Raw genomic sequence first — 20,441 nt, forward strand, 5'->3', positions numbered from 1 at the left:
TATAAATAATATATTAAGTTATACATTTTCTGCACTCTGAAAAATTCAGTAAGTCTTAATTTGTACTCACCATTGTAACTTTCAGTGATGTACAGCTCAACAGTCATTAAGGACAGCCAAAAAGGAACTCAAAGCCAAGAAATGAAATTCCATGTTAGGAGAGAATATGTAAGGGATGACTTTACTCATGATTAAAGAATATACCAACTAAAATAAACATATAAACACAAAATAGTTTGTCTAATACTGAAATTTAAGTGCTAAACTCAATTTTTTTCTTTCATCCATTCACATCATAGTAAATACCTCAAGTGTTTTTTCCCAAAATTCAAGAGAGACAGAGCACGGTGTGCATATATTAGTAATCCCAGTTTCATAAACAACTATGTGTACAATAGAGGAAAATACATTTTAGGGCTTACATATGCGGCCCTGCATTTCGGTCTAACGGGGTTAAAACTGCACCACACACTAGTGGTCTGAGATGTATGAATGCTGTGTGAATGCTGCGGATGGGAAGTAAAAGGTACTTAAGGCCATGTCTACACAACCAGTTATGTCAGCAAAACTTATGTCACTCAGGGCTGTGAAAACCACCCCACCCCTGAGCAACGTAAGTTTCGCCGGCGTTTAGTGGTATTCTGCACAGTGCTATGTTGGTGGGAGAGCTTCTCCCACCAACATAATTACTGCCGCTTGTTGGGGATGGTTTAATTAGGTCAATGGGAGAGCTCTCTCCTGTCAACAAAAAGAGTGGCTACGTGAGAGATCTTACAGTAGTGCAGCTGCATCGGTGCCACTGTAAGGTCTCTAGCGTAGACATAGCCTTAGTTGGCATTGACTTAATCCTCTTTGACCAGGACTAAGTTAACGTCAACAAGGTACCCTTTAGTTCATGCCCACAGTGTCCACACAGGGGAATTACAGTGCAGCACGTTAGTGTGTGCTGTGATTCACACTCCTGTAGTTGAAACTGCAGGGCCATGTAGACATAGCCTAGCTCCACATGGAGACTGCAATTCCAAGCCACCAAGATGTGCTTATTAAGAGTTGTGAATTAAAAATAAAGGAATTGCAAAATGATGAAATATGCCTGGTTAGCGCCTTCATCAAGTTTAGCAATTATCTGTCTATATCCACAACGAATTCATTTGATTAGATTCCACTGTTTGGATCATCTGCGTATAGTATTATGCAAAATCAAACTCAGAGGCTGTTTCTGTCTATCCTATCTTGCATAAACACACAGTGAAAAGGTTCTGCACTCTATGTGTTTCAACTGAAAATGAATGCCCTCACCTTAAAAGCATATTTGCGATTAATATGATCCTCAGAAGAAAGCATCAATATCTGAAAACTAGGTAGAAGTATGCTCCCCAATATTCCCTCTTCTTTTTCATCTAAAATATAATATTTGATTAGAACAACAGTTTTATACACAGAATACATACATTTAGACTCCTTTTCCCCATGTCCAATGGATATGTTTTTCATTCACTGAAAATCAGAGAATTCAACTGTATTCAGTGTTTCACGATGGATTTCAGTAGATGGCCAGTGTCCAGATTGAACACCAGGAGTACTTTACTTTAACATTAGATTAACACAGAGGTGGACAAACTACAGCCCGCAGGCCACATCCGACCCATGGGACCCTCCTGCCCAGCCCCTGAGCTCCTGGCCCAGGAGGCTAGCCCCTGGCCCCTCCCCTGCTGTCCCCCCTCCCTCGCAGCCTCAGCACGCCATGCCACCGGCGCAATGCTCTGGGCAGCTGGGCAGCGCAGTTGCAGAGCCACGGCCTGACCCGGTGTTCTGGATGGCGCGGCTGTAGCACCACCAGCCACCGGTGCTCCAGGCAGCACGGTAAGGGGGCAGGGAGCGGGGGGGTGGATAGAGGGCAGGGGAGTTGGGGGGGTTGTCGGGGGCGGGGGTGTGGATAGGGGTCAGGGCCATCAGAGGGCATGGAACAGGGGGGTTGGATGGGGCAGTGGTCCCGGGGGGCAAGTCAGGAATGAGAGGGGGGGTTGGATAGGGCGGCAGTCAGGGGTCGGGGCTCCGGGGGTGGTCAGGGGACAGAGAACAGGGGGTGGTGAATGGGGTTCGAGTCCCGGGGGAGCCATCAGTGGGCGTGAAGCAGGGTGTGTGTGTGTGTGGGGGGGGGGGAGATAGGAGGCAGGGGCTGGGCCACGCCTGGCTGTTTGGGGGGGAGACAGCCTCCCCTAACTGGCCCTCCATACAACTTTGGAAACCCGATGTGGCCCTCAGGCCACAAAGTTTGCCCGCCCCTGGCTTAACGTAGAAGCTTTTCATGGCACAGGACAGTGGTAGGGAAGTTATTGAAGGGAGGGAAAGAGAAAGAACGTGGACATGGAACCAAACAGCTGGATTGGGCATTGGGGCCAGCCAGGGAACTGGGTTAGGTAGGGGTCTGGGAGTGGGTGCTACTGAGGGGTTGGCAGGCAATCCCACTGTCAAGTCTTCCACCTCCTCGTTGTGCCCCAAATTCATGTCCTTACTCAGCCTCTCTGGGATGTAATGCCACAGGAGTGAGTGCCCCAGCAGGCTTGCTAAAGTTAGATAGTCAGACCAACGCTCCTGTCTGGATAGCCACAGGAGGTTCATTTTAAAACGTTTCCTGTGAAAACCATAAATATTTTACTAATCAAATACTATGGGAAATTCAGTTGTCCTCTGAAGATCTGTATTAAACTCAGATACTAAATTCAATCACTGAAGTGGAAAATAGGATTTTTAATCCTGCTTTAACTGACTCTCTCAACATAAGCTTAATTAAGGAGTTACTAATAACACCCCCACAGTAGAGACACATTGTGACTACTGGAGAAACAAGAATCTGCAACTCAGAAATTACTGGGTGAATGTTGTATTTCACTGACAGTGCATGTCTAGCCTTAATATACCTTAAGATACGCTTCCACAGATGACACCATTTGTTCATAAAGTGTATTGGATGACAGCTATGAAGCACAATGATAGCATTTTTCCAAACTGAGCATGCAGCCTACAAAGCAAACTATAATAGAAGAGCTATGCCATTCATGTCCAAATATAAATCTTTTCACAATGGGCAAGTTAACTTCTTCACATTACTACTTTGGGGATAAAGATTTAAATATAATGAGAACATTTGGAATCTCCTTCCTTGGAAGTTTTTAAGGTCAGGCTTGACATCCCTGGCTGGGATGATTTAATTGGGGATTGGTCCTGCTTTGAGCAGGGGGTTGGACTAGATGACCTCCTGAGGTCCCTTCCAACCCTGATATTCTATGATTCTATGATTTCACTATAACAACCACCCACAGAACAAACGTGAATGCCTAAATATTGCATTAAAAGGTGCAGAACAAGGAAGGGAACATTTTTTTTAAAGTTATCTTCTATTTTTCTTTTTATAACTTCACAGTTATAACGGCAAAGGTTTATGCATGTGAGTAATCCCATATATGGCACATGACTTTTGTTTGGGGAGGCTTATGTGAGCAGCGGAAGATCCATAAAAGTGATGGGAGCGTGGCCCCAACCCACCCTCCATTCATGCACCCCTTCGCTGAGTTGCTCTGGCATTGGCATGCACAGCAGGAGGAGTACCCCCATAGCTGGGCCAGCCAGTGAGAGGTTGTGCATGCTGATGCTGGAGCAACTCAGCTAAGGGACGCTAGAAGGAGCGTGTGTTTGTCATTTTTAAAAGTGTCGTTTTTTTTATGGCTTAAGGGCAAGCGAGGGCAGGGCGCCTTGGGGCAAAGAGGCAGAGCAAGGGTGGGATGCCTCAGGGAGTAGAGTCAGAGTGAGGGCGGGGTCAGTCCAGGTGCAAGTGGTTTCCCCACTTCTAGGGAGCTTCTGAGGGTGGCGCTCCAAGGGTACTTGGCCAGTGTGCCTCCAAAGGGAGGTGATCTGTGCCACAGCTGGCATTTCTTGCCCCCTGTATGGCCAGCTATTTTTGGGGAGGCTAAACCTCCCCAAGCCTCTTATACATGCCGCCTATGAGTAATCTCAGTGATGTCAATGAGACTTACTCGTGTGCACGGATCTTTTGCAGATCAAGGTCTAAAGTGTAAAATGTTTCCCAATCAGAATAATTGTCTTTTGCATCCACACGTGTAAATGACTGAAAAAGGTGTGGAAGTTGTACACCTGAAGAAGAGCTCTGTGTAGTTCAAAAGCTTGTCTCTTTCACCAAAAGAAGTTGCTCCAACGCTCCTCATCTTTGAAAAAGTGTAAGGCAAAAGACAGGGACAAAAGAACTACTTGCATCCACTGTTTATTCAGTACAACTTGCTAATACATTAGAGAGCAGAAAGATTTCAAAATAGTTTTTAAAAATGTTGGCCTCTGAGCCAATTTGCACATCCTTTCCAATTATGGACTGAAGTCAGGCATATTCAATTACAAGATTGAATGCTTTAAATCTCACATGACAACGGTTTATGCTCTTTAATATATTTACACTCCTTCTCTAGCATTTTAATTGGACTGAAGACCTACAATACAGTCACTACAAATCACACATGTTGCCATATCCTGAACTATTTAAAGTTTCTACAGAATTTTAGATTTATACTACAAAAACACTGAGTAGTGAAAATCTGACATTTGAGCTGTATGTCATGGGAGCCAGTCCCTAGCTGTCCCATAGCGAGGAGGAGATGGAGACCGAGCCGCAGAAGGCTCTATGAGGTTTTGGGGCTGGCTCCCACTCGTTGCCCCGACAGTGCACAGAGTCCAGGCGCCCTGGCACACACAGCCCCAGAGAGGGCAGGGGAGGTCTGGGAGCAAGGGCCAGACAGCAGAGCAAGTATTAAGCAGCTTTCCTGCAGGAACACAGAGTGACAGAGCTCCTGACTCAGCATGGCCAGGGGAGTGATGTGACCCACAACATCCTAGCAGCCGGGAGCTGCTTCTCGCACATCAGCTTTGCTCCCTGTTCTGGGGAAAAACTCCACGCAGCAGCAAGGAGGAACCAGAGCAGGAAGGGGGAGCAGGCTCAGCCAGGCAGTAATGAGACTTCTGGCCGCCATGCTTGCTGCCCAAAGCGCTACTCCTCTGCTGTCAGGAACTCTGGGAAACATATGGAGGACTTCTGGGACCTGAGTCAAGCTGGGGCCATGTGCACATAAGAAAGCAATAAGGCTCAGACCCTTCAGGGTCCTGGGACTCTGGTTTTTGAGGCCTAGGTTAGCCCAAATGGTGTGTGGATGCAAAGGGGGTTAGGCTTGAGCTCAGGCTCAAGCCCAGGCTTGAACTGCAGTGTAGACATATACACAGTGTCTTGGAGCTAGCCTCCCAGTTGTGGTGGACAGACTTGGGCTAGTGGGGCTGGCGTTAGCGCTCTAAAAACAGCTGTGTAGACAGTTCTTTGAAGTTCTGGTTTGGGCTGGAGCTCGGACTCTGAAACCTACAGGGGTGGTGAGGCTACAGAGTCCGAGCTGCAGTCTGAACTGCAGCTTTAAAGAGCTGTCTACACAGCTCTTTCTAGAGCACTAGCACAAGCCCTTCTACCCCAAGTCTGTTAATCCAGGTGGAAGGCTCAATCCTGCGTGCTCCAAAGTGCTATGCAGACAAACCCTTACGAGGTACTATGTATCATTTTTCCTCCCTAGTCCAGAATATGAAAAAAAAACTCTAGAAAAGGCAACGTGGTATTTTCTCCTCCACATAAACTAGTGAGTTCTGAAAACACTTAGATTAAACTAACTTGTTTATCCATAAGTAAATCTCATTCAGTAGCACTCATATAAAAGCACTACCCATTTTTGTTACATTGAATAGTTGTGTATTTGAGGAACTGGATTTCTTTGTTACATGCATACTGCTATGCTTATAGTTTCCAAATTTTTAAAAATCTGCTTCCCATCATCTGAGCTTTTATCTATGTTACTCTACCCACTACATCCATCTTCATTTGTATAAATAGGAGAGAATCTTCTTATGCTGGTCTCTAAGATTTTTTGTTGTTGCAAGCAATATCTTTTCTATGTGCAAGCAGTCAGTCTTATCCCCCAGTGAAAACAGAAACATAATACTCTAAGCATTTAAAAATTACAATGAAATCAGTTTTCTTTCTACCCTTAAATCAGGACTTGGCACTGGATTTTAACATGGTAAAATTTTGGACTAAACCTTATCAACCTATCTGGTGTTACAGTCAGATATACAACCAGAAATACTGTTTGCAATTTAAGAGCAAATGCACATTTTCCCCTTTTCATCTAAGTTCCTGAATGAGATAGCACTAACCTAGTATAAACAACTTCCAAAGAATAGGGTTTAGAATTTGTCTGCTTGTTTTGTTTCAATAATTTCTAGTAACTGTAAACCATTGTTGAAACACTTTTTGATTTAAATACGTCTCAGTAATGAAATGACAGCTAAAATAGCTATCTGAAACTTCAGCTTCTTACTTTATACAGATTAGACTACTCTGCTTTTATTTCTGTCTCTCTTAACACCTTAATCAAACACAGAACAAATGGGAAATTGGAAACAGACCTCTGAATACATAGTTTTATTTATGTTTAATAGCTGAATGGACAGCTCCATAGGCTTCAGAGCCCAAGCTACAACTTTAAAGCACCATCTACACAGCTATTCTTAAGAGTGAGCCCAGCTAGCCAAAGTCTATTGATCAGGGCTGGGAGGCTTGCTGCTGCAGTTTGTGTAGGTATACCCTTAGACTTTTAAGTTAAAAAACAAAAACAAAAAAACAAAAACACCTCTCAGTTGCATTTGGGGGGGGGGGAGGGACATAAATCTGAGATTCAACCTACCCAGAATATTAAACAAATGAAACTTCCATGGGCTGTGCAGACATACCCTTAAAGGACTTCCTAAAAGTAGGCAAACGTTACAAGGAAAACCACAGAATAGGCACTGGCCATTTAACTACATAAAATAACTAAAGCTCAACCAATGTCTCCATGTCTAAATTACAGTCCTACTGAGTAGACTAATTCTGACCCAGCAGTGGTTTATCTAACAACATGTAATCTTTCAAGTGCTGAGTGCAAGCATGACGACTGCATTCCAATAATTCAGAATTTCAACTAACAAGAATTACAAAGAAAGCTTTTCTGCTTTGAGACTTAGTTTACCTTGATTAACGTAAAAATGTGCTGCACATTTTTCAAATAAGTATAATCATTTTCACTTCTGGGTATTTATACCCAGAGCTGTGCCAGAAAAGCCCCCTTTCATCTGGACCAGGCAAGCTTGTGGCAGATGTCCAGTGCAGGTACTCCACAGGGAATGGATACATTGATCTCTCAAAATGGATTGGTAAAGAATTTTTAAAAGAGCAGAGAAAGGGGATTTGGGGTTCCTACAACTGGTATGGTGGGGAGCCAGCCTCCTTCTTTATAGCCTTCCCACACACAACCCTCATATGAGGGGGGTGGCTGGGTCCCAACAGTGGATTGGCTGGGACCAGCATGGATAAGGGGACAATCCCCAAGTATGTGCCAAAGGTTATGGAATTGCACTGTACTAGTCTATCTGCCACATACTCCCAGATATTTAAGAATAAAGCTGCAGCTTAATTAAACCACATCCAGTGCCTCCTGTACTCCTTCTGGCAAAGCCAGATAAACACACAATGTCAGCAGTTGGTTCTGACCTGGGAAGTGCAGCTAGTTCTACTAGTGTGCTGATTTTACATGTCAAGTTAACCAACAGCTCTTTGTACCCTTTCACCAATTAGAAGACAGGATTAGCTTTATTTTAAAGGTTCAATTGTTGTTGGAGGCAGGCGGCAGAAGGGGGGTGGGGGGGAGGAAGAGAACAGTTTATGTCAACAACTCTTAAACTTTTTTTTTTTTTTTTTAAAGATGCAAAGATTTTCCTGTTTCTAAAGTAAAACAAAAACAAACCTTTCTGGAGAAAACTTACCTCTGTAATAGAAGAGACACAGATCAGAAAGCACAAACCATCGTTTCTTCCACAGCTTCATACCAGTACTATCCTACATTAAATCAAAGTGTTCAAGTAAGCATTTGTCAGACGATCAACAATTAATGCCTCATACTGAAAACAGATCCCCTGGTTTGCAATGATTTTATGTCATCTATTGATTTTCTTGTTTAAGAGCATGTTTTATGCACATTTGATTTCTTAACACAGTCCTGACTTTAAATACCAAGCTGATTACCTAGAAAGCGTACAGATGATCTAATTTAAGATTAAATGAAATACAAGCCTATTATTTTAGGAACCTAGAGACTACAATTTACAGTAAATGGGAAGAAGGAAATAAACATGTATGCTTTTTTAGAGGAACTATGTGAGCCAATATTTTAAAAGCTATCCTTATCTTTTCTTGTCTTTCATATCAAGTGTGTGCCAAACTCCCCGCTCCACCAGTATTCATAAACCTAAAGCAAATTTCTCTCCAACATAAAAAAATTTATTCCTAAACCAATTTCATTTGCTTTTATGTATCTAACCAATTTGCAATACATTTTTCAGAATGAAGGACTGCCACGACTACTGCAGTGTAAGTAAGATGAAGCTTTGCGGTGTGCACATCCTGGTAAAATAAGATTTAATAAATATGTTAATGTACTCCAAAAAGAAAGGTATTTGTGAATTTTAAAAGTATTCTCATAGTGAATGGGATTTAAAGTGATATTCAAGGATGGCACTATAGTAAAACCCTAAGCTTTATATACACTCAAAGAAGAAGAGAGTATGCTATAAAAAAATTTAAAAAAAAGAGTCATCAAATATTTTGGCTGCTCTTTTCAAGCTTTGCTCCCTAGGTAAAAAACAAATATTACCCAGAGTGTAAAACCTACTTTTTCTGAATAATTTTATCTATACTTAGCAAACCCTCTGCCACTGAAAGTTTTCATAATTAGAATATTTGGCACTATGAAAACTTGCATCAGAGGATCTCAAAATGCTTTACAAAACATTAATGAATCAAGTCTCAACACTGTCTGTGGTATTCCTATTTCACAGATGGGGAAACAAGACTTGGTCAAATGACCTGCCCTACCAAGATCATACACTACATCAGCAGTGGAGCTGGGACTATAACACAGGGATCCTGACTCCCAGGACTGTGGTTTAGCCACAAGACCATTAACTTTAAAGACTTGAAATGCTTGTAAAAGCTTTTTTTTTTTAATCTAAAGCATTCTTTTAACCCATGACAGACCATTTAAGAGGTTGTTTAATTGAGCCATCCAACACAAGACATTCTCTTACTCAAGGACCTCAACTGATATCTACAGGGATCAAGAAGATTCCCCAAATCATGCCCATAACTGCACTACTACTCAAACATTATGGATTTTCTTTTTTGCTTTCCTTTGAATCATCAGGCCAAGATGCAGAAGAGTGGAGTTGATGATTAGGGTATGGCAAATCCTCCAGTAAAGTGAATACATTTGTATATGGTGTATTTGCACGCTACTATTTGTTTTCTTTTAGTTGAGTGTCATTACACAGCAATTGGACAGTGTTTTCCATCAATGAGAAAATTAAGAATTGGTTCTAGACTCAGATTTGGTAGAAAGAATATAGAATGATTTGAGAATGATGTTGTGTGTAATGAGCTTACACATCCTGAGACTCAAATTACTGTTCTGTATAATTAAATACAGTAGGAATGCTATTACTAGATAACTTGTCAGAGAATGAAAGCTGTATGTACTTTAACTGTAGCTCTCTGAAGGTTGCATCATACCCAGATAACACTCTTAGATCAGCTGACTTGTATCACCATCATTGCAAATACTTACACAGCACAGTAATTTATAGCATCCCCTTCCTATCTGAAGTCACCATTCAAACGTTAAGAGAATAAATGAGTCTTTAAGCCCACTCCAACTGAGTTTACCTTAAAATCTATCTGCTGTAGGCTTTTCATTAGTGAAACAAGACAGGAATTACATTCTAAAAGGGACTTGAACATTAGTATATAGCAATGAGGAGAATACAACTTTTACAAAAATAGCATAGCTCCGTACCTTAATTTACTACTTCTCCCATAGTAAGTCTTTTCTACACAATAGATATCAGTTCTTGAATATTTCAGCATTACCATGATATACTAACCTGGCAAGACATTATATATCCCTTATGAAATGAGTAATATGTAAAAGGAACTTCCCCCTCCTCCTGAGCCTTCCAATAAAGAAAGTATCAAATTGTTTTAGCAACGGAAGTATATCTTCCTATAAAACAAATTGCAAAGACACAGCTCAGGATAAAAAGGAGAGATTATTCACCAGAACAATAACTTGAGTTATTCAAAAACTTTTACCTCTGTGGATGCTTCACTGTAAGATGTATGCATGTTTGTGTACTCTCAACTGGAGATTGTAAAAGGCCACAATCTCAGAGGTGTGCCTTGTGCTCCCACATAAGGTCATGTAAGGAGATGTGGACCCACCACCAATCCAATTCCTTCTTAACCACGAAGCCTGGGAAGACTCCACAGCATAAGAAAAGATGGACAGGAGGTGGGGCATCCATAGAGAACAAAAGATCTCAAAGAACTCAAGTTACTGTACAGGTAAGTAACTGGCTCTTCTAGTATATGTCTCTAAGGATGCTTCACTGTAGCAGATCCCCAATCAGTCTCTCGTCACTGATGTAGGTGCTGAGGAGGCAAATCAAAGACAGTTCAGAGGACTGCATCACTGAAGGTAATATCAGCTCTAGATGCAGGTATGATGGCGTAATGTTTGGCAAACGTGAACTGAGGACCAGGTTGCAGCCCTGAAGATTTCCAATATGGAGACATCCTTAAGGAGGACTACAGAAGTAGACTGAGCCCTAGTGGAGTCAGCTGTCACTCCGTGAGGGGGATGTACCTCAGCAGCTTAACAGAAGGTCAAGATACAACCCAAAACCACTTCAATAGTTGAGTGGAAACTAGCTGTCCCTTCATCCTTTTGGCAAAGGATACAGAGTCTGGGAGAAGCCCGGAAGTCTTAGTTCTGCCAAGGTAGAAAGACAAGGCACTTCTGACATCTAATGTGTGGAGACTAACTTTCTCCCTCGGGGTATGGAACTTAGGATATAATAAATGGATCTCTTGGTTGATATGAGATTCCAACGATACTTCAGGGATGAAACAAAGATGGAGGCATAGCATGACCCTGTCATAGTAGGAAGTAGCATACTATGGTTCTGACATGAGTGCCCCAAGTTCTCCCAGCCATCACCTCAGCCAGAAGGATATCAAAAATGAAGCCTCGAGAGAGATGTGAGAAGGACCAGGCAGCCTTCGGCTCAAATGGGGAGTTGCTCACGACGTTGAGGACCAGATTAATGTTCCATGGAGAAGTGTGGTTTCGGACAAGAGGGAATAACTTGAATAAATCCTTAGGGAATGATTTGTGGTTTGAGAGGCAAAGAGTAAAACCCCTTCTATAGGTAAGTGGAAGGCCTTAACGGTGGCCAGGAGCACTAACTCAGCTCACTGAAAGACCTCATGTCTAAGTCCAGTAGGTCATTTGGATCCCTAGAGTGGAGCTTCTGAGGATTGCAGAGTGGTGAAAACACCAAGAATGGAAGCATTTCTATTTTGGCAGTAAGTCTTACAAGTAGCAGGTTTCCTGATAGACAGAAGGACTGACTGAACATTGGCTGAGCAGTGAATTCTGTGCCCGAGAACCATCTAGGAGCCAAGTTGTCAGGTCCAGAGACGAGAGGTTGGGATAGGTCAGGACACCTGAGGTTTATGACAGATCTTCCCTGAGGGTAAGGCGGAAAGGCACTGCCAGAAAACAATGTGCCACACTTGCCTCAGCCACAATGGTGCTACCATGATAGCCCTTGCCCACTCTTATCTCAGTCTGAGCAAAGTCTTGATGATTAGAGGAACAGGCAGGTAAGCATAGAGCAGGAAGTGCGGCCAAGATTCTAGTGAGGAATCTCCTGAGGAACTGTGGCAATATGCTCTTCTGGAGGAGAAGAGATGACATTTTACATTGCTTGAAGTTGTGAAGAAGTCTACCTTGAGGAGGCCTCAGATCTGGCAGGTGCTGTGGAAAATGGAGCCATTGAGCTTCCCGTGCATGGTCCTGATGGACGGTCCTTGCTCAGGAAGTCTGCAACTGTGTTCTGAAGACCTGGCTGGTAAATCATGGAGATTTCTGTGTGATGTAAAAAGCATCAGTCCCACAGTCTTAGCAATTCTGTGCTTAAGGACTGGGATCTTGCTCCCACTTATCAGTTTTTGTATTGTACAGCTACAAATTACCCTGTTGTCTCACATTACCCTTAGAGTGTGCCCCTCGGTATCACAGAGGAAGTGCTAACACACAGACAACCCTTAGTTTCAGGATGTTAATGTGAAGCACTCTCTCTTGTGAGTACCATCTGTCTTGTGCTGTCCACCTCACAGATATGCCACCCCCCCAACCCAGGAAAGAAGCGTCCATAATGAGCTGTTTCTAAAGTGGTGGATGTGAAAATGGAGTTCCCATAAAGACCTATAGTGGGTCTTTCCACCACTTGAAAGAGTCTACTACTTACATAGGCATGGTGATTTGTTTGGAAAGACTGCCTGTTTAGGGTGTACGTAGTCCTTAGCCATGCCTGAAGACACCTGAAGTGCATGTATGCAGTGTAACAAACAAGGAGACCAAAACGTAGCCCAGCCGTTGCAGGCAGGTTCTTGCAGTTATTGGGGACCGTGCCGTAAAGATCAGTCCGGACATAGTGAAGAATCTGTCATTGGGCAGGTAAGCCCAAGCCGCTAGGGCAGGGGTGAGCAAACTTTTTGTCCTGAGGGCCACATCAGGGTGCGAAACTGTATGGAGGGCTGGATGGAGAAGGCTGTGCCTCCCTAATGGCTTGGCCCCGACCCCTATCCGACCCCTCCCACTTCCTGCCCGCTGACTGCCCCCCCTCAGAACCTCTACCCATCCAACCCCCCCGCTCCTTGTTCCCTGACTGCCCCCTCCTGAGACCTCCGCCCCTAACTGCCCCCCCGGGACCCCACCCCCTATCCAACCCACCCTGCGCCCAGTCCCCTGACCGCCCCAGAACCTCCGCCCCATCCAACCGCCCCCTACTCCCCTGTCCCCGACTGTGACCCTCTGCCCCTTATCCAATCCCCTGTCCCCCTTACCATGCCGCTCAGAGCAGCATGTCTGGCTGCGCCGCCGGAGCCAGACACGCTGCTGCGCTGCCCTGCATGAGCCCATGGCGGTGTAACTGCGGGGGAGGGGCCGGGAGCTAGCCTCACGGGCCAGGAGCTCAGGGGCCAAGCAGGACGGTCCCGCGGGCTGGATGTGGCCCACAGTCTGTAGTTTGCCCACCTCTGAGCCAGGGAGTTTGGCATGGACCTGATTAAGTCTATTGCTGAAATGGTGTTAGACATTTTTACATTGACACAGAGGCCCAGAGACTGATATTGGGTTAGGGCCTTGGTGGTTGCTAATTGAGCCTCTTGGGAGGAGTGGCCTCTGCAGAGCCAGTTGTCCAAATATGGGAAGGCTGTAACCTATTTATCATTGTGGGCTGCATATGTGGCCCACAATGTGTTACAAGGGCCATACCTTGAGAACCATAGAGCCCCCCCAACCCCTCCACAGTCCCCCTCCACAAAATGGGGCCAGGAGCAGCACCCTGTCCGCAGAGCCAGACCGTGCCATGTGGGACTGGGCAGCCTAAAACCTGGTGGTGCTGCAGCACCCATACACCCCTAGCTCCCAATGCCCCCCACTGCCCAGAGTGCCTCCCTGGCCCACAAACCTGCCCAGAGACCCACTCTCCCATACCCTGCAGCACTCACCAGCTCCCTGCTGCCAGCAGCGCTCCAGCAGACTGCCAGATGCTATCTCCCCTTCAGCCAGCCCCGCCCCCTCACAGACCAGAACAGCAAATTTTTTTTTTTTTTTTTTAAGCACACAGCTGGGCCTCTCTCTTTGCAGGACCTGCCTTTAAACTCATGTGTACTGTATACCACAACAGGACATGAGTTTTTCTGAGACACTCAAAATAGCCTGCCTGTAACTATGGAAGACAGACCTATGGCAGGTCTGGCTGGGCTTGAACCCAGGGGTTTTAGGCGTAAAACGGAGAAGTGCCATACACCACAATGGGGAAGGCAAGAAGTTGGGGGTGGGGAGCTTAGGAACCCTCTGAGTACAAGTTGTGCTACAGCTAAGAAAATAATAACTAGGAAAAAGGAAAACTAACTACATAAACAAAAACAGCAAGGGAAGAAAGAAAAGGCAGGAAGTAGATGAAAGAAGCAGATACTGCAATTGTTCCATCTCAACCCACAGGTGACTGAGAAGGAACTGGAGTGGCAGTGAGTCCGCACCTCCTTATATGCCCTTGCCCAAGAGCACAAGGCATTGCTCTCACAGGTGCAGCCCTATAGATGCTGCTTTTTGCAACTTCCAGTCAAGAGCGCACAAATGTGCGCACATCCTATAGTGGACAAATATTCAAAGGAGTGAGTATTATAGACAGGAACGTGAGGGAAGTAAATTCAATTTCTGAAATGAGAGATTACAGCATAGACAGACTACATCTGGATGCACTATTCTTTGAATCACCTTGTTACGTTTTTACCCCTCATGGTAGTGAAATTCATCAAACACATAATGCATGATTTTCCTTTATTAATGGAGTTATCCAGGGCTCATTTTGACAATATTCTCACTATATATTTGTTTCTCAGTTGGTCCTAATGTACCCTAGAATAAAAATTCATCCCAGAATTTAATGCAAATTTTACTAATTTTCCCACCAATTATTTGATTAAATGTCGCTATCTGACTAGCTATATTCAGGATGTTTTAACTTCTCTTTTTGATACTACCTCAATGTGTGTTCCACTGGACATAAATAAGCTCTAGGAGACAGGACTGAGCCTGTGTGTACAGAAGGAATTAAGTAGAAGAGAGTGGAAGTGGTTAAACCCTTTGTACTTTGAGGCCCCATTGGAAGATATTTAATTATTTGATTCACACTGAACTATTTCACCACCTATCAGATCTCCTCCGAAGCAGAGTACCCAAATGCTGACAACCATTCACATGACTCTAGATTCTTTGGTACTGCCTTCTATATCAACACAAAACAATATTCATGAAAAGCCAGCTGTAAGAACTCAAGATTCAGTAAGTAACTGAAGAAGCAGCTAGTAAATTAAAAATAGGACTGACAAATCTTGGCAAGAAAAACTACAAATTGATATATCAATGAAATTTTGAAGCCATAGTTAACTGGATTTATGTATAAATATACGCATACTAAAACATTAAAAAAGTTCATAACAGATGGGGTGAGAGGCAGCTCTTCTGCAATCAAAAAAATTTGACAAAAGGTGGATGTGATATCACATGTATACAGAGAGCTTAATTTTCAAATTTAGGCTATGGCTGAGTACGCATTTTAACATTTATGTTTGTGCATATATTTATAGCAGTTGTGGTGGGAAATAGGTCTAAACCATTTGTGTGCAAATGCCCATGTTGAACATGCAATGGCAGTAATTGTGCACAACAATTTGTGGCAAGGCACCTCTTTTCTCTCCCCAGACTTAGTGTTTCCCCCTCTGGCGATGGCGGGCCTGGAGTAATCAGCCCCACTCTGGCAGGGTTTGCCTTCCCCGTTCTGTGCTCCCTTGGTCATATTTTCAGAGTAGGCCTGAGGGTCGGCCTCTGGGGTGATCCTCCACCAAACAAAAGGAAACAGTCAAACAAAAACCCAGGAAGGTGCCTTTCACTGCAACCTCTCACTGGGGCAAGGTGTTGTCCGGTTGGTTGCCCTGGGGTGTCAGTCCTTCCCCTAGCAGGCACTCAGGTTTGGCGGTTTCCCCTATGGGAAGGAGCACAGCCTCTCACGTGGAACCGCCTATTTCTCTGCTGCCATTAGCCTGGCAGCAGCTTGTGTCTCTCTCCTCCTTTTCTCTCCCCAGAGGAGGGGTTTTTAAAGGCTTCAGGCAGCCCTTAATTGGATTCAGGTGTCCCTAATTGATCTGAGGTAACCCCTTCTCAGCTTGTAGGAAAAAAAGCTTTCAACATTCTAGGGCAAATATATCTGCCTTCCAGGACCCTCTTGCAGCCATCCGGACTGACTATGTCACAAATTATAGGCACGCCAATGTGCACAGAAGGCTTCAAAGCTCTCTTTATGAAAATCATATCCTACCTTTGAACACAATATGTATGTTTGCATCCCTATATACATCCCTCCTTTTCAAATAGAGCTTCCAGTATCTTGATAGATTAACAGAAACTAGAGTTAGAAAGTTAGAGTTAAGTCATCTAGTTTATCATCCTGCTGATGCAGATTTGCTCCTTACATAACATTTTTTAATAATTTGCACTGTTTGCGTGTGTGTGTGTCTCAAATGATTAGGTGTCCTCTTCCTGGAGTGCGAACCCACAATGACTTGTGGCCCAAGTGTGAAGACCCTAGATGACAGTGACACATCTGAAGGAAACATTTGCAAATTACAGGTTTCAGAGTAACAGCCGTGTTAGTCTGTATTTGCAAAAAGAAAAGGAGTACTTGTGGCACCTTAGAGACTAACCAATTTATTTGAGCATAAGCTTTCATGAGCTACAGCTCACTTCATCGGATGCATACTGTGGAAAGTGTAGAAGATCTTTTTATACACACAAAGCATGAAAAAATACCTCCCCCCACCCCACTCTCCTGCTGGTAATAGCTTATCTAAAGTGATCACTCTCCTTACAATGTGTATGATAATCAAGTTGGGCCATTTCCAGCACAAATCCAGGTTCTCACCCCCCCCCCCCACACACACACACAAACCCACTCTCCAGATTCTATGTGGACCGAAACAGCAGACTGAACTTCTATATAGAGTGCTTCCGCCAACGTGCACGGGCTGAAATCGTGGAAAGCTTGTTCATATTCCGACCTATTCATGATGGCAACAGCACCTCCTTTGTCAGCCTTTTTGATTATGATGTCAGAGTTGTTTCTGAGGCTGTGGATGGCATTGTGTTCTGCACGGCAGAGGTTATGGGGCAAGTGATGCTGCTTTTCCATGATTTCAGCCCGTGCACGTCGGGCCAGTCTGCTGTTTCGACCTTCAGAAGGAGTTAAAGACTCAGAAACTTTCAGAATAAAATGGTAGTTACCAGACATGTTCAGTAGATGCTCTGGGCTGTATATAAAGTTTTCATTGTGGACAACCCATCTGGCAGGTTAGATCCTAGCCGTGCTCTGAGAGCGGAGCCAGAGAGCAAAAGGGAGTAGGGATTTTAATAAAGGAGTTAAGAACAACCCTGTGGATTCAACAGTTGATGGATGCAGAAGCAAGAATTGGTTTGCTGTGAGGGCTAGGTCCCAATACCTCTACTTTGGATGCAAGTGAGCGCAACTTCAGCTTTACTGGCTAAGGAAGCCCTCCATTAGGATAATGTTTGATCCACCACAGTACGTTTTATGGACCTAGAGGGACAGGTGGGGGGAGTATGTGTTACATGTCGCAGCTACAGAGCCTGTAGCACATATATTTAGCTATCAGCTAACTGCTTTAAACTGGGATTCTGTTTCAGAAAGAGAATGGGGGCACTACTTAGTGAGGTGAGGATTTGTGAATTCTTGCCTGATTTAGCTGGGCTTAAAGGGAGAAGACTGTGCTCTAGAGAGAGGAAATGGATATTTTATATGTGATCCCAATCCCTGTCACACTTTGGATACAGGGTACAGACTTCTGTTTCACCAGCAACTGAGAGGACCAGTCAGCTATTTACACAACAGCTGGAATGATACTAGCTGTGGAGATCCCCAGACTGTTTGTTTGCCTACTGGGTTCTGAAGTGTTTGACAGGACAGAGATGTTGACACTTCTCAAGCTCTTTCCAGCAGTTGACAAGAACGTCCGAGGAACAATGGGGGGGAATAAACAAGGGGAAATAGTTTTACTTTGTGTAATGACCTATCCATTCCCAGTCTCTATTCAAGCCTAAGTTAATTGTATCCAGTTTGTAAATTAATTCCAATTCAGCAGTCTCCCTAAAAGTTGCAATTCTTTAACAAAAAAACTTCAAAAACAGACTCCAATGAGAGACTGCTGAATTGGAATTAATTTGCAAACTGGATACAATTAACTTAGGTTTGAATAGAGACTGGGAATGGGTGGGTCATTACACAAAGTAGAACTATTTCCCCAAGTTTATCCTCCCCACACCGTTCCTCAGACGTTCTTTTCAACTGCTGGAAATGGCCCACCTTGATTATCACTACAAAAGGTTCTTCACCCCCTCCCCTGGTAATAGCTCACCTTAAGTGATCACTCTCTTGTTACAGCGTGTATGGTAACACCCATTGTTTCATGTTCTCTGTGTATATAAATCTCTCCACTGTATTTTCCACTGAATGCATCCAATGAAGTGAGCTGTCGCTCATGCTCAAATAAATAAAATAAATAAAATAAAGCTTATGCTCAAATAAATTTGTTAGTCTCTAAGGTGCCACAAGTACTACTTTTCCTTTTGCGAATACAGACTAACACGACTGTCACTCTGAAACTTCTCAAGCTCTGAAGATTCAGATTTCAAGGCCAAAATGGACCGTTGTGATCATCTCATTCAACATCCTGTGTAACAAAGGCCATAGAACTTCCTTAAAATAATTCCTAGAGAACATCTTTAAGCCCTGGTCTAGACTACGAGTTTATGTCAAATGTAGTAGTGTTAGATCGATTTAACCCTGCACCCATCCATACGACGAAGCCATTTTTGTCGACTTAAAGGGCTCTTAAAATCGATTTCTGTACTCCTCCCCGATGAGGGGTTTAGCGCTGAAATCAACATCACTGGGTCGAATTTGGGGTAGTGTGGACGCAATTCGACAGTATTGGCCTCCGGGTGCTACCCCAGAGTGCTCCATTGTGACCGCTCTGGACAGCACTTTCAACTCAGATGCACTAGCCAGGTACACAGGAAAAGCACCGGGGAACTTTTGAACTTCATTTCCTGTATGGCCAGCGTGGTGTGACCATGCAGAGCTCTATCAGCAGAGGTGACCATGCAGTCCCAGAATCGCAAAAGAGCTCCAACATGGACCGAATGGGAGGTATTGGATCTGATCGCTGTATAGGGAGACGAATCCGTGCTATCAGAACTCCGTTCCAAAAGACGAAATGCCAAAATATTTGAAAAAAATCTCCAAGGGCATGAAGGACAGAGGCTATAACAGGGACCCGCAGCAGTGCCACGTGAAAATTAAGGAGCTCAGGCAAGGCTACCAAAAAATCGAACAGGCAAACAGCCGCTCTGGGTCAGAACCCCAGACATGCCACTTTTATGATGAGCTGCATGCAATTCTAGGTGCTGCTCCTACCACTACCCACCCCTGTATGTGGACTCCTGCAAGGTGGGGGAGTCTCCCGCAACGGGGATTAGGATTTTGGGGACGAGGACGATGATGATGCGGAAGATGAAACCGTTCTGCCAGACAGCCAGGAACTGTTTCTCACCCTGGATCCAATACCCTCCCAAGGCAGGCTCCCGGACCTTGAAGGCGGAGAAGGCACCTCTGGTGAGTGTACCTTTGTAAATATAATACATGGTTTAAAAGCAAGCATGTTTAATGATTAATTTTCCCTGAAGACTTGGGATGCATTTGCAGTCAGTACAGCTACTGGAAAAGTCTGTTAACTTGTCTGGGGATGGAGCAGAAATCCTCCAGGGACATCTCAACAAAGCTCTCCTGGATGTACTCCCAAAGCCTTTGTAAAAGGTTTCTGGAGAGGGCAGCCTTATTCCGTCCTCCATGGTAGGACGCTTTACCACGCCAGACCAGTAGCACGTAGTCTGGAATCATTGCATAACAAAGCCTGGCAACGTATGGTCCCGGTGTTTGCTGGCATTCAAGCAACATCCGTTCTTTATCTCTCTGTGTTATCCTCAGGAGAGTGATATAATTCATGGTCACTTGGTTGAAATAGGGGAATTTTATTAAGGGGACATTCAGGTGGCCATTCCTGCTGGGCTGTTTGCCTGTGGCTGAAAAGAAATCATCCCCACTTTTAGCCACGCTTGGAGGGAGGGGTGGGGGACGTTCACGCTGAGCTGTTCATGTTTGGCTGGCAAGGATCTTCCCTGATACTAGTCACACGGTGGGAGGAGGAGTGAAGCGATCATCCCAGAGAATTTGGGGGGAGGACTTAGTTGGGTTTGTGCTGCACGTTAACCCGAAAACTGCAGCCCCTCCTTTTAAATGGCCAACCCAACGGGTGCTTGGTATGGGAAAGGAAGGCACTGCTGTTTGAAACCATTCACCATGAAAGAGTCTACCCACTGTTCCCTAAAATGTGTCTTTTTAAATACTACTCTCCCGTTTTTTCCTCCCGCAGCTGCAAATGTTTCAACACTCCCCCTATCATCTCCATCCCAGAAGCTAGCGCAGATACGAAGGCGAAAAAAACGCACTCGCGATGAAATGTTCTCTGAGCTCATGTAGTCCTCCCG

The 20,441-nt window shown here is 44.3% G+C and overlaps 1 protein-coding gene across 6 annotated transcripts in view; it reads right to left on the reverse strand.

The window, feature by feature from the left end:
• Positions 1 to 20,441, reverse strand: part of PLEKHA5 (pleckstrin homology domain containing A5) — a 263,205-nt gene that overhangs the window by 84,683 nt on the left and 158,081 nt on the right. For 5 of the 6 annotated variants that reach the window (XR_013347132.1, XR_013347130.1, XM_077826614.1 and 2 more), the window contains 2 exons: positions 7,903 to 7,975; positions 1,300 to 1,400 (listed from right to left, as the gene is read on the reverse strand). Coding sequence is in view for 4 of the 6 variants with exons in the window: in XM_077826614.1 (XP_077682740.1) it covers positions 1,300 to 1,400; positions 7,903 to 7,975 (174 nt within the window). In the remaining 2 variants the exon portion in view is untranslated. Of the gene's footprint in view, positions 1 to 70; positions 128 to 1,299; positions 1,401 to 7,902; positions 7,976 to 20,441 lie in introns of those variants that run through there. The other variant, XM_077826646.1, reaches the window with a different exon arrangement.

The sequence above is a fragment of the Eretmochelys imbricata genome, chromosome 1, assembly GCF_965152235.1.
Source record: "Eretmochelys imbricata isolate rEreImb1 chromosome 1, rEreImb1.hap1, whole genome shotgun sequence".
Classification (NCBI taxonomy): Eukaryota; Metazoa; Chordata; order Testudines; family Cheloniidae; genus Eretmochelys; species Eretmochelys imbricata.